Raw genomic sequence first — 12,148 nt, 5'->3', positions numbered from 1 at the left:
CCCGGTGTCGCCGGTCCTGTCTCCCCACTTGCACCTGCTATTCCTCGTGGCGGAGGCTCTGGCCAGGCTGGCTCTCCCTCCCTGCGCCTTAGGGCTCATGGCCACTCTCCATGAAGGGGGCCCCCAAATCGTTCCATTTCTGACACCCTCTGTTTCCTTCCCAAAAGTTACCATGGCCTGCACCTCTTTGTGTCTGTGTTTCTCAGGGTCCTTCCGCATCCCCGCGGGAATATAAGCTGCGTGTCATTTGCTGCGTCCCTAGAGGCCCCGCACCCAGAGCAAGGCCGTTTCCCGGATGGGTGGGTGCCGGACTCACCTGTGCCATTGGGGAAACAGGCCTTGTGGAACTTGCCCATGTAGAACTCGAGGCCAATGATGGCGAACATGAGGATGGCGAAGAAAAGCAGCAGCCCGATCTGCAGCAGCGGCACCATGGCCTTCATGATGGACTTGAGCACCACCTGCAGGCCTGCGGGCGGGGGCGGGTCAGCCAGCAGGGTCGGGGGGTTGAGGGGGCGAGGGGGCGAGGGGGCGGGGCCGCGTCCTGGGGTCTCGGGTCAGGGGGCGGCAGGGGGCAGGGGTGACAGAGAACGAAGCCCGGGAACAGGGTGTGGGCTGTGGGATCTGTGGAGGCTCGGGGTCCAGCAAGAGCAGAGCGGCCTGGAGGGAAGCTGAGGGCGTCCTGGGAGGGAAGGGCCGGGGGCGCTGGGAGGGAAGCTGAGGGCGTCCTGGGAGGGAAGGGCCGGCGGCGCTGGGAGGGAAGCTGAGGATCCTGGGAGGGAAGGGCCGGGGGCGCTGGGAGGGAAGCTGAGGATCCTGAGAGGGAAGGGCTGGGGGCGCTGGGAGGTAGGCGGAGGGCGTCCCGAGAGGGGCAGCAGAAAATTCTGGAAGCTGGGAGCTGAGGATCCTGGGAGGGAAGAGCAGTGTCCTGAGGAGGAGCAGGGAATGCTGGGAACTGAGGGCGGGACCGTCGGGAGGGAGGAGCAGGGAATGCCGGGAGCTGAGGGCGGGACCGCCGGGAGGGAGGAGCCGGGAATGCCGGGAGCTGAGGGCGGGACGTCGGGAGGGAGGAGCCGGGAATGCCGGGAGCTGAGGGCGGGACCGCCGGGAGGGAGGAGCCGGGAATGCCGGGAGCTGAGGGCGGGACCGCCGGGAGGGAGGGGCAGGGAATGCCGGGAGCTGAGGGCGGGACCGCCGGGAGGGAGGAGCCGGGAATGCCGGGAGCTGAGGGCGGGACCGCCGGGAGGGAGGGGCAGGGAATGCCGGGAGCTGAGGGCGGGGACGCCGCACGTCCTGACTGACCCGGCTCCACAGGACCTGCCCCAGGACGGTCTCCACCGACCCCAGGGCTGCGTCCGGGCAGAGGGCGCTGCAGCCGTGACCCCGCCTCCAGCCCGGCCTCACGGCCCAGCCCCCGCCCCCGCCCCGCCGGCGCCCGAGCACCCACCCCGGCCCGGAGCCCGCTTCACCCGTGCGGCCCCCGGCGGCCCCGCCGGACAGACGGGGGCCTGGCCTCTTCTCAGGCGCCCGCCCCGCCCCGTCCTTCGACCCGGAAGAGGGGGCACCCGGACCCCGCGAGGCCCCCACCGGGAAGGCCGCCGCCCTCCGCCGGGTCCCGGGCCGTGGCCGTGGCCGTGGCTGGGCAGTGGCCGTGGGGGCGCCGGGCGGCCGGGCCTCGCCGCCTCCGCCAGACTCACTGGGAATCCCGGACACCAGCTTGAGGGGCCTCAGCACGCGCACCGCCCGCAGCGTCCGCAGGTCGAAGTCGGTGCCGGCCGTGGCGAGGATCCTGCAGGACCGAGAGGCGAGGTGAGGGCGGCGGCGCCGGTGCCCGCGTCCCCAGTCTGGGCGCAGGCTGCGCGGGGCGCGGGGCGCGGTGGCTGCACGGGCGTGGTCGCTGCCGGGCCTCCAGCTCAGCCCCAGCCCGAGCTGCCCGGGGGAGGCGGGGGGAGGGGGCCTGAGGGCTCCCGGGCGTGCCCCGCGCCCCCTCCCCGCAGGGTGACCGGGAACAGGGTGCGGGAGGTGCGCTCAGAACTGTCCATCAGCCCCAGTCGCCTGAAAACACCCCGACTTAAACGCAAGCCCCGTAGCCACCTCTGCCTGCAGCACCCGACTCTGCTCCCTCGTCCCCGGCTCGGCCGCAGGTCCACCCCGTCTCTCTCCAGCTTTGTCCACACGGGGCCCGCCGTGGGGAGAGGGACGGGCTACTGGAGCCGCCGCCTCGGCAGGGCCGCCGCTCTGCCCGGTGTTCAGACCCTGTCTCTCTCGCCAGCCTTCCCTCCACCAGATTCCAAGCGTGGGCGCCCCACAGCTCCCTCCATGTGGGACCCACCCCGTGGAGTCACCCGAATACCACCTTGTGGGTATTACGGCCAAACTGACACTTTTAACTCAAATCTGCAATTCTGGGCTCAGGTATCCAACTGCATTTTAAACATTTCTACTTGGATATCAAAAAAAGCGTATCAGCCCGGCCAGCGTGGCTCAGAGGTTGAGCACCGACCTGTGACCCAGGAAATCGCGGTTCAATTCCTTGTCTGGTTCGGGTCAGGGCCCAGGCCCGGGTTGCGGGCTTGATCCCCAGCAGGGGGCGTGCAGGAGGCAGCCGATCAACGACTCTCGTTGACGTTTCTCCCTCTCCCTCTCCCCTCCTCTCTCTGAAATCAATAAAAACATTTTTTTAAAAAAAAGCTTATCAAACACTATACATCTAAGGAGCCCTGTTTCAAACTTTAATGTAAGTATTAAAAATGTCCTTTTAAATCAAGTTCAGAGTTGTTACATCCTGGTGACTACAGAGCTTTGATTCTTTCTCTGCGTTGCTCCTTCCCAGTGACTCCCCCCCAGTGACTAGTCAACTGTTACTTAAGCCAAAACCAAGGCTTCACCCTGATTCCTTCCTCCCTTACGCTCCACATCCAAATCGCCATTTAAAACACACCTTGGAATGGGTGAGGAAGGCTTTGTGCCCCCTAAATACACTGCAGTGAGGGGGCAACAGGAAAGTCCATTCGAACCAAAATTCCACAAGGCGTGAGGGACTCCAGTGCTGAGAGAGACATTCAACTACTGGAATCTACTATTAGAAGATTAACTTTGTTCAGACGAAACCAGCAAATCATGAAACAAAAAGGGCAGAAGCAGGTATTTTTAAAAACTAGCTAGAAGTCTTGGCAATAAATAGTTATTGAAATAATACCAATAACAATAATGAATCACACCCTAGGCTGGAGACATGGTTTGATAGTATTCATAGTTTAGAAAACAGTCCTAAGGAATTCACCCACAGACGTCAGAAGGACAGAACAATGAGAAGTTAGCGACATGGAGGTTAGAGCCTACGTTTCACACACACCAAGCATGCGTTCCAGGAAAGAGCAAACGGTGAAGGAGCCACGTTTGAAGAGAGAGAGAGAGGAATTTCCAGAATTAAAGACAAGTCCTCAAGTTCAAAGTCCACTACAAGAAACAATCAAATATAGCATCACTTTTTCCAAAATTAAAAATGCAATGCAATTCCAGTAAAAAATCCCAACATTTCTTATATGTAGAAAACCCTAAAGTTGTAGAAAATCCACCAAGAATTACCATAACCAATGAATTCAACAGTTTTAAGATATACAGTCAACAAAAAACAAGTTGTATTTCTACGCACTTGCAACAAACACTCAAAAGGAAATTTCTTTAAAATCCATTCCCAGTAGCATCCAAAGGAATAAAATATTTAGGAATAAAATTAACCAAGGATGCAAAAGACTTGTATGCTGAAAACGACAAAACCCTGCGGAAAGGAGTGAAAGACCAGAAAGACAGCCCATGTTCATGGATCGGAAAGCATAGTATTCAGATGCCAACACCACCCAAAGCAATACAGAACTAATGCCATCCCTAGCAAAATTCCAAAGACATTTTTTGCAGAAATAGAAAAATTCATCCTAAAATTCATATGGAATCTCAAAGGTCCCCAAATAGCCAAAACAATAACCCCCCCAGAAGACTTAGACCAAAGTATAGGAATGTTTATGACAAACTCTGTGTTAATGGTTGGACCACAATGAAGAGGGTTTATCAGAACACACCAACCTTAGCCATGAGATGATAATTTTCTTAACCATCATGGGAAAATTGATTTAGAGTTGTTTTAAATTTAAAACTTAATAAGTTTGTAAAAAGTACTGGAAGACTTAGGCATTTTTATGATTCACCGTATTTTTACTTTAATGTACTGATCATCTAATACTTAGTGCTTAGGAAGGTCCAGTTATAATACATTTAAAAATGAAATTTTAAGTGTTTGACGTAACTGATTCTATAAAGTATTGTTAGAGTCTCCTTGAAAATCGTATGTATAAATATAATTTATTTTTTTAACCCTCATCCGAGGATATTTTTTCCATTGCTTTTCAGAGAGAGTGGAAGGGAGAGAGAGAAACATCAGTGTGAGAGAGAGACATCGATAGGCTGCCTCCCGCACTCGCCCTGACCAGGGCTGGGGATTGAGCCTGCAGCCGAGGTACCTGCCCTTGCCTGGAATTGAACCCGGGACCCTTCAGTCCACAGGCCAACACTCTAACCACTGAGCCAAACCAGCTAGGGCTAAATACAATTTTTTTGTAAGCTGAATCTAAAAATTTCCCCCCAGTTTTGTCAAGAAGGAGTTGACATACATCCCTGTGTAAGTTTAAGGCGTACTACGGCATGATCGTACACATGTTGCAGAATCATCACCACAGTAGGTCTAGTTTACAACCATCATCTCGTACAGATACAACTGAAAAAAAAGAAAGAAAACTCCTGGTGATGAGAATGCTTAGGATCTGCACCCTTAACAGTTTTCCTTCGTCCTACGGCAGTGCTGTCCGTGGTCACCATGTGGACATCACATCCCTAGTGCTTACACGCCTTACACCTGGAAGTCTGTACCTGCAACACCTTCCTCCAAGTCCCCACCCCAGCCCCGCCTCTCGTAACCACAGACCTGATCTCCATGCGTCTGGTGTGTGTGTAGGTTCCACCTGTAAGTACAGTATTTGTCTCTCTCGGACTTACTTCACTTAGCATAATGCCTTCAAGGTCCATCCATGTTGTTGCCATTTAAATCTAAACACCTTTTAAAGAACTTTACTCTTTCCCTGGCTGGTTTTGCTCAGTGGTTAGTGTTGGCCTGCGGACTGAAGGGTCTCGGGTTTGATTCCGGCCAAGGGCAGGTACCTCGGTTACAGGCTGGATCCCCTGCCCCAGTTGGGGCATGTGCGGGAGGCAACCCATCCATGTGTCTCTCTCACATCGATGTTTCTCTCCCTTTCCCTCCCACCCTCTCTGAAAAGCAATGGAAAAAATGTCCTCAAGTGAGAATTCAAAACAAAACAAAGCAAAAAAAGAGCTATACTCTTGGGTTTGTAGCTTTAATAAATTGCTGATTTTTTTTTTTTAGAAAGTAAGTTCTTTTCTGCATAATCTTTTCAATGCACAAAATCCAGTCAAAGTACCAACAAGCCCACACCTATCATGAAGGATTTCCTTTAACATTAGGTAATGGAATGAGCACTGCCTCCCTCCATAATTCTCATTTGGTCTTATTCCAAGAGTCCTGGTTAATGTCACAGAGCATGAGTAAGAAACAGGAAAGGAACAGACACAGTGACGATTCCTGAAGACAACGGTGAACCTCCCAGGACCTCGGTCAAGAGCAGTTGTCCAGGACAGCGCTGGCGTCACCTGGATGTGGTCACGTTCAGTGTGGATTCTGACAGCCCTTCTGACTAGCCCACGCTGGACATCTGTCCCATCAGAGTCACACAACATTAAAAAGCCGCTGTTTCAATGAGGAATGACCCAAGCAGCCACCTCGGGGGTCGTTGGGAGAGAAATGCTGCAACAATGGGGCACTGCACAGTGGTTACAAATAATAAGAGAAGCTGATATGTGTGTGATGTGATGTGATGTTCGAGGACTAGACGTGAACTGACTCACGTACAACATAGATGAGCCTCGAAAACATGAAACTAAGTGGAAAGCCAGGCACGAAGGGCCTCCTAGTGTGGCAGCATCAACGGCAGCAAGTCCGTGGGCACAGAATCTGCAGAGCAGTTGCTGCCAGGGCTGGGGTGGGGGGCTGCTCATGGGCTTCTTTTGGGGGATGGTGGAAATGTTCTGAAATGAGGTTGTGATGGTTGTACAACTAATTCCAGGAACACACTTAATACCCAGAACTGTACACTGTAAATGACACGATATGCTGCTATACAAAAGTAAAGGTGAAATATAAGTGTTTATGCGAATCGTGGTTACAACTGCATTAAACATCAGAGCGCGCACACCCAGCTGTGACGACCATCCGCCCAGGCCCAGCTGCCCAGCACCCACCCCCAGGCAGGGACATGGGGACGGGTGGACACAAGCTCAGACACAGACGTGTGGCAGACACCCGGACACGGCTGACAGACCAGCCAGTCCTATTTCTGCACAGGCACCCTCTGCCCTCCCTAGGCCCAGCCAGTGGCTCTGTGGAGGCTCCCACTCCCTCTGTCCAGCACAGCAGCAGAAAGGTGGGGCAGGGTGACCACACACACCTCCAGCTGCCTGGGGTGGCCCCCATCAGTGCCACTGACTGCACAAACTGCTACGGGCGTACTCTTGACTCCCAGAAACACCTCAGTTTGTACCGTAAATCAACGGGAAGGGTCTGCAGTGCAAGTGCCTGGAGATGCTGTCATCCGGCCAATGGTGGCTCCGCTTGGGGCAGCTGCGATAAGACCCCTGTCCAAGCGGGGCCAGAGGCAGCCCTCAGCCCCTTTGGGGTGGCCCTTTGCACCCACAGGAGCACCCTGGGCTCAGCAGGGTTTCCCTAAGGAACCAGAGCCCCGGCCATCAGAACGGGACCCTGGGTCAGAGGGCTAGGACTCAAGTCTGAGCCTACGTCTTCCTGGCCACTGGGCTGTGGGAAGGCAGCCCTGTCCAGGTATGCAGTCCCTCATCGGTGGTCCATGGGCCTGGTGAGGCTCCCTGGAGACCATCCTCGAAACGTGTGCCCAGCACTCAGTGGCAGGAGCACCTGGTCCTGGGGAACATCACTGTTGCCATGGGTGAGGGGTGGGCAGTGCTCTGCTCCACCCAGGAGAGGCCTTGAACCTGCACCTCCCCCCCCACAACAGGCAGGTGAGGGGTTTCTGGGCTGGGGCTGAAGCAGTGGGTGCCGAGCTGCCAGGACCCTGCCCCACCCCCCCAGGAGCCTGAGAGCCAGAGCTGAGCTGGCAGACTCAGTGCAGGCGGCACCATCTCCAGGAACTGCTTTGTCACCGACTTTCCAGGTGCTGCTTCTGGCCCAGGAGGCTGCTGGCGGTTGCCATGGAGACAGCCTGTGGGTCTCAGCCTCCCCACCCCCACGGGGCTGAGCTGGAGCACAGGCCCAGGGCACGCCCCACCTCCCCGCACTGGAGCCGGATGGAGACCGCGGGGCTGGAGAAGGGCCAGCCTGGCCTGTACGGGTCCCCCTCCCCGAGGACACACCTGGCAAAGGGATGCACACACATCTCATTCAAACAAAACCCCACGGGCTCCCTGCAGTCCAGGGCCTGCCTCTCGAGGTCAGTGCGGTGCCCCCCCAGCAGCAGGAGAAACAGAGGTCCAGGGAGCACACTCAGTGTCCAGGCTCACAGCCTGGAGGAGGTGCCCCCACAGTGACACAGTGACATGGGTTGAGGTCAGGCTCGCTCACAACAGAGGTGTCGCAGCCCCTGCCCACCACATGGGAACTGCAGCCCTGTGGTCACCCTCCCCTGCCCTCCCCCCACAGAGGGCAGCAGGACAGGGGGACCCACAGGCGCCGCAGGTCCCAATCTCCCTCAGGGTACAGCCCGTCATGCTGACCCCCCTGACCCTCCAAGTGGACACTGAGTCCTTGGCTGAACTGCTCTGTCCGGCTTGGAAGAGGCCGACAACTTTGGTCAAGTTCAGCAAAGCTCTGACCAGTGAGGCCACCGTAACCCAGGACACTGCAGCAGCCTCGGAAGCCCCAGAGGAGACATCTCCAGGTCACGGCCCCCAGACCCTTCTCTTTTGGGTAAATTCTACTCCTGCATGTCCTGAGGCCCAGCAGCTAGTGCTCAGGAGTGTGAGCTCGGACGCAGGGTAGCTACACGCCCCACTCTCTTCAGGAGACCTGGGACTGATTTCTGAGCCTCTCGGTTTCTAGTCCATGGAGTGGGGTGACCCTCCCACCAGAACCTGGATGTCCCCCCTCCCGTGAAGTAACGAGGCAGAACCCTTGTCCCCTTAAGGGTCAGGATCAGAGACCCAGCCAAAACAGGTTTAAATAACATCCCGAGTCTCAGAAAATAGAAACTCGTTCATGGAAAACCAGGAAGCTCTGAAGCCGAATGAAAAGAGACCATCCACGGACGCCAGCGCTGGGAGAACAGGGAGCTAGACTCACCCGACAATGACTGTGAAGTAGTTACAAACAAAAAACCACCATCGGAGAAATAAAAGACACAAAGTCGCATCTGATAACAATTTTAAAAGTGAAAACGAGAGAAAAGCTAGGTGAGTGGGCCCCACGGCAGAAGAGGGAAGAGAGGAAAGATTCAATGAACCGAATGACAGTGGAAGAAATGACGCAACTCGAACCACAGAGAAAAGTTAGGCTACAGTGAAAGAGGGTGACCCCAAGGTCGTACTGGGCTACAGGATCAGAGTTCTGGTGGGAAAGATAAGGCCGGAAACTCCCCAAATTTGTCAAGAGGCTTAAACCTACAGATTCAAGACGTTGAGTGAATCCCAAACGTGACAAACTCCAAAAATCCACAAGATCTATCACAGTCAAACTTCTAAAAACTAAGGGGGAAAAAAAAATCTCGATTGTGGCCCGGCTGGTGTGGCTCAGTGGTTGAGCATCACCCCATGAACCAGGAGGTCTCGGTTCAATTCCCGGTCAGGGCACATGCCGGGGTTGCGGGCTCGATCGCCAGCAGGGGGCGTGCAGGAGGCAGCCGATCGATGACTCTCATCATTGACGTTTCTCTCTCTCTTTCCCCCTTCCCTTCCTCTCTGAAATCAATAAAAACTTATTTTTTTTAATCTCAATTGTGAGCATTGGAAACTTGAAAGTGGAATGAACAAGCCAGTGAGAACAGGAGCAGAATGTAGGAGGAGACATTTCCCCAAAACAAACACACAGAAAGCAAATAAGCCATGAAACAAGGGTGTCCAGCGATGAAACAAGGGTGGTTTTGAGGACATCAAAACCGCAGCGATGTGTCACCACACGCCCGCCAGAGGAGCGAAAGAAGAAATGGTGACACCCAGGGCTGGTGAGGGTGCCGAGCCACCAGCCCATCCACGCCCTGTGGCTGGGAGCGTGGGAACGTGGGCTGTCTTCCCAAAGGACACGTCCACAGAAAAGCCTGCACACGGATGTTCCCCACATTCAAACACAGGAAGCCACCAGGGCGCCCTTGAACGGGACGGCGAGGCAGACTGGCCCGGACACAGTGCATACTACTCGGGGTAAAAGGAAACGCCCGGCGACACGTGGAACCTGGGCCTCCCTCAGACCGCCGTCCAGAGGGAAGGAAACCAGGCCCAGAAGGTACGAGCCCATTCACGGAATGTTCCCCAAATGACGAAATCGTGAAAGCAGAGAACGGATGACTGGTGCCGGGGTGAGGAGGGGGGGTTGGAGGGGGGCGTGGGGACGTGTGGAGTCGCCATCCGGCTGCGATCCTGTGCTGGACCCACAGGCCGCCACCACCCAGCACCCTCTGCATCTCACGAATCTACAATTAGCTCACAATCAAATATTTGCCTTTTTAAGGGGGTGTTAGTAACAGCGTTTAGCTTGGGGGTTGCAGGACTGTGATGTTAGAACAGCAGCCGGCCCACTGGAACCTCCGGGAGTCTGCCTTGAAATACTTTCATTTACCTGCTCACGGCTCGGCGCCGCCCCAACGGCTCCCCTCTTCCTACCTGCTCCCGGAAGATCTGGAGGCTCCGCCCCCGCCCCCTGCACCCTGACACGGGGCTGCACCACGCCCAGGGGACCCCACCCCTGCCTCGGCCCAGCGAGGAGGGTCCCTGGGTGGAGGGCAGCCCTGGCTCAGCCCCACCCTAAAGGCTCGGTGCCCCTGGTGCTGGTGACCGAGAGGAATGACCGGGGACCCAGGGTCAGAGGAAGGGCGACAGGAGGGAGGAAGATGACTGATCCCGTGGACAGTTCACGGGGCCAGCCATGCAGAGCTGCCGGACCTGGAATGAGTCACATCACACCCTGTACCCCTGGGGGCCACCCTCCCAATTGGACGTCACCACAGAGACGTGCCGAGCAGAGCAGCTGCACGCTGGGAGGGGGCTGGGTGGCGAGGGGGCCAGGCAGAGGCAGGTCCTGGAGCCCGCGGCCCGAGCCTCACAGACAAGCCCGGCAGACCAGGCCCCGCTCTGGTTCTCAGGGAGAGGGTGCTGTTGCGGGTGTGATGGGGGCTCTAGGACAACTCCCCGGGGAGGTGCAGGGGGTGCTGCAGGCAGAGCTGGCAGGGCTGAGAGCACACCCAGGGGGCAGAGCTGGAGGGGAGGCCCCCCCACCCCGCACCTGCTCTCCTCCCTCCCCCAGGCCTAGTAAGAGAAGATATTAGCAACCATTCCCACCTCGGGGAGAATTAGCAGCTCGGCTCCCCAGCGTGAAGCCCGGGTGGTGAGCTGAGCCGCCTGGAGCTCAGCGGGAAGAGAGGCTCTGAGCCCTGCAGCCCTGCAGCCCAGCCCTTCCAGCCGCAGGGGTGTTCATCACCCGCGGGAGGGCTGCTGCCCTCAAAGGTGCGAACATGACTCCCTGTGACCTCCGCACCTGCACCAGCCACAGGACCCAGGGGGAGATGTGCCCAGGCCTGAGCCCAGAGGGGAGGCCACCAGCACCGGCCCAGCCCTCAAGGCCCCAGATCTGATGGGACGGCTCCTGCCACCCAGGGGCTTCATCAAAGCAAGATGGGAACATGCTTTTTTCCCTTTGATCCTCACAGGAGGTTATGTTTCTATTGATTTTAGAGAGGAAGGAAGAGAGAGAGAGAGAGAAACATCGATTGGTTACCTCCCGTACCCACCCTGACTAGGGATTGAACCTGCAGCCTGGGTATGTGCCCTGACCAGGAATCGAACCCACAACCCCTCCAGTCTATGGGACGACACTCCAACCCACTGAGCCACCCAGCTTTTTATGTAAAAGCTCCTTCTTAAATGTTGTCAATGAATTTAGAGCCACCTGGCCACGCCCCTTCAGCCCACCAGCCACAGACCCAAGACAGGGAATGGCCCGGGGCCTCCAACAGCCCCCACTGCTGTCACGGGTGCACCCGCAGACCTCAGCCCGGAGCTGGCACCGACCCCAGCTGACACCCACCCCCGCCCGACCCCCTTCCACCCACCCCCTCCCCAAGGAGCTGGGAGGCCTGGGCAGAGCTGCCCTGAATCCGGCCGCAGGCTCCGAGGCTCAGTCAGAATGAAACTGGCCACTGTGTCCTGGCTGAACTCCCCCAGCTCAGAGGTCAGCTGCTCAGGACTCAGTCCTCTGTGGGACCCCTGAGCACTCTGAGGGCAGGGACACCTGCAGACCGACCTTCGGTCCCTTGGACCCTGGGGCCCTGGAAATCTCAGCTGTTAGCAGACACGGAGCCCCCAGCAAGCCCCAGGCACACAGACAAATAAGAACAGATCATGCAGCCCAGACCCCCACCCAGCCCTGGGGACCACACCTGCCTCAGGGACAAGCAGTCCAGACCCTGTGAATGACAGGATGTCCTTGGGGTCCCACAAACCCCCCGCCCTTCCCCCCACGAGTCCCCATTCCCGGGAGGCTCTGGGCTCTGAGGCAGCAGTTTTGCAGCGAGAGGGGCCAGTGCTCCCTCAGGGCTGCTGGGTTAGGTGGCATGAAAGAGGCGCCCCAAGTCGTGAGAGCCCCCCAAGCCTCTGCATACTGACCTGATGCTTCTGCCCAATGACTCTCCCACATCCTTCCCCACACAAGGGACCGCACAGCCCAAGAGTGGACCCCACCCAGCCTTGGGGACACCCCAGGACCAGAGCCTCAGGCCTGGGGCCAGCTGCCCACAGTACAGCTCAGCTGGGCTCCAGGCCTGAGGTGGGCAGGTTGGATCCCCCCTGC

At 57.1% G+C, this 12,148-nt stretch overlaps 1 protein-coding gene across 3 annotated transcripts in view; it reads right to left on the bottom strand.

Annotated features, from left to right (window-relative positions):
• The window catches only part of CACNA1B (calcium voltage-gated channel subunit alpha1 B), a gene marked incomplete at its 5' end in the record, with an annotated part of 127,616 nt that overhangs the window by 106,213 nt on the left and 9,255 nt on the right, over window positions 1–12,148 (bottom strand). For all 3 annotated transcript variants that reach the window (XM_081152145.1, XM_081152144.1, XM_081152146.1), the window contains 2 exons: window positions 317–469; window positions 1,698–1,789. In XM_081152145.1, the coding sequence (XP_081008271.1) occupies window positions 317–469; window positions 1,698–1,789 (245 nt within the window). The remainder of the gene's footprint in view (window positions 1–316; window positions 470–1,697; window positions 1,790–12,148) is intronic.

The sequence above is a fragment of the Miniopterus schreibersii genome (genome assembly GCF_964146895.1).
Source record: "Miniopterus schreibersii genome assembly, chromosome: 11".
Taxonomy (NCBI): Eukaryota; Metazoa; Chordata; class Mammalia; order Chiroptera; family Miniopteridae; genus Miniopterus; species Miniopterus schreibersii.
The sequence above is the reverse complement of the archived record's forward strand: the minus strand, read 5'-3'. Positions and strand labels throughout refer to the sequence as shown.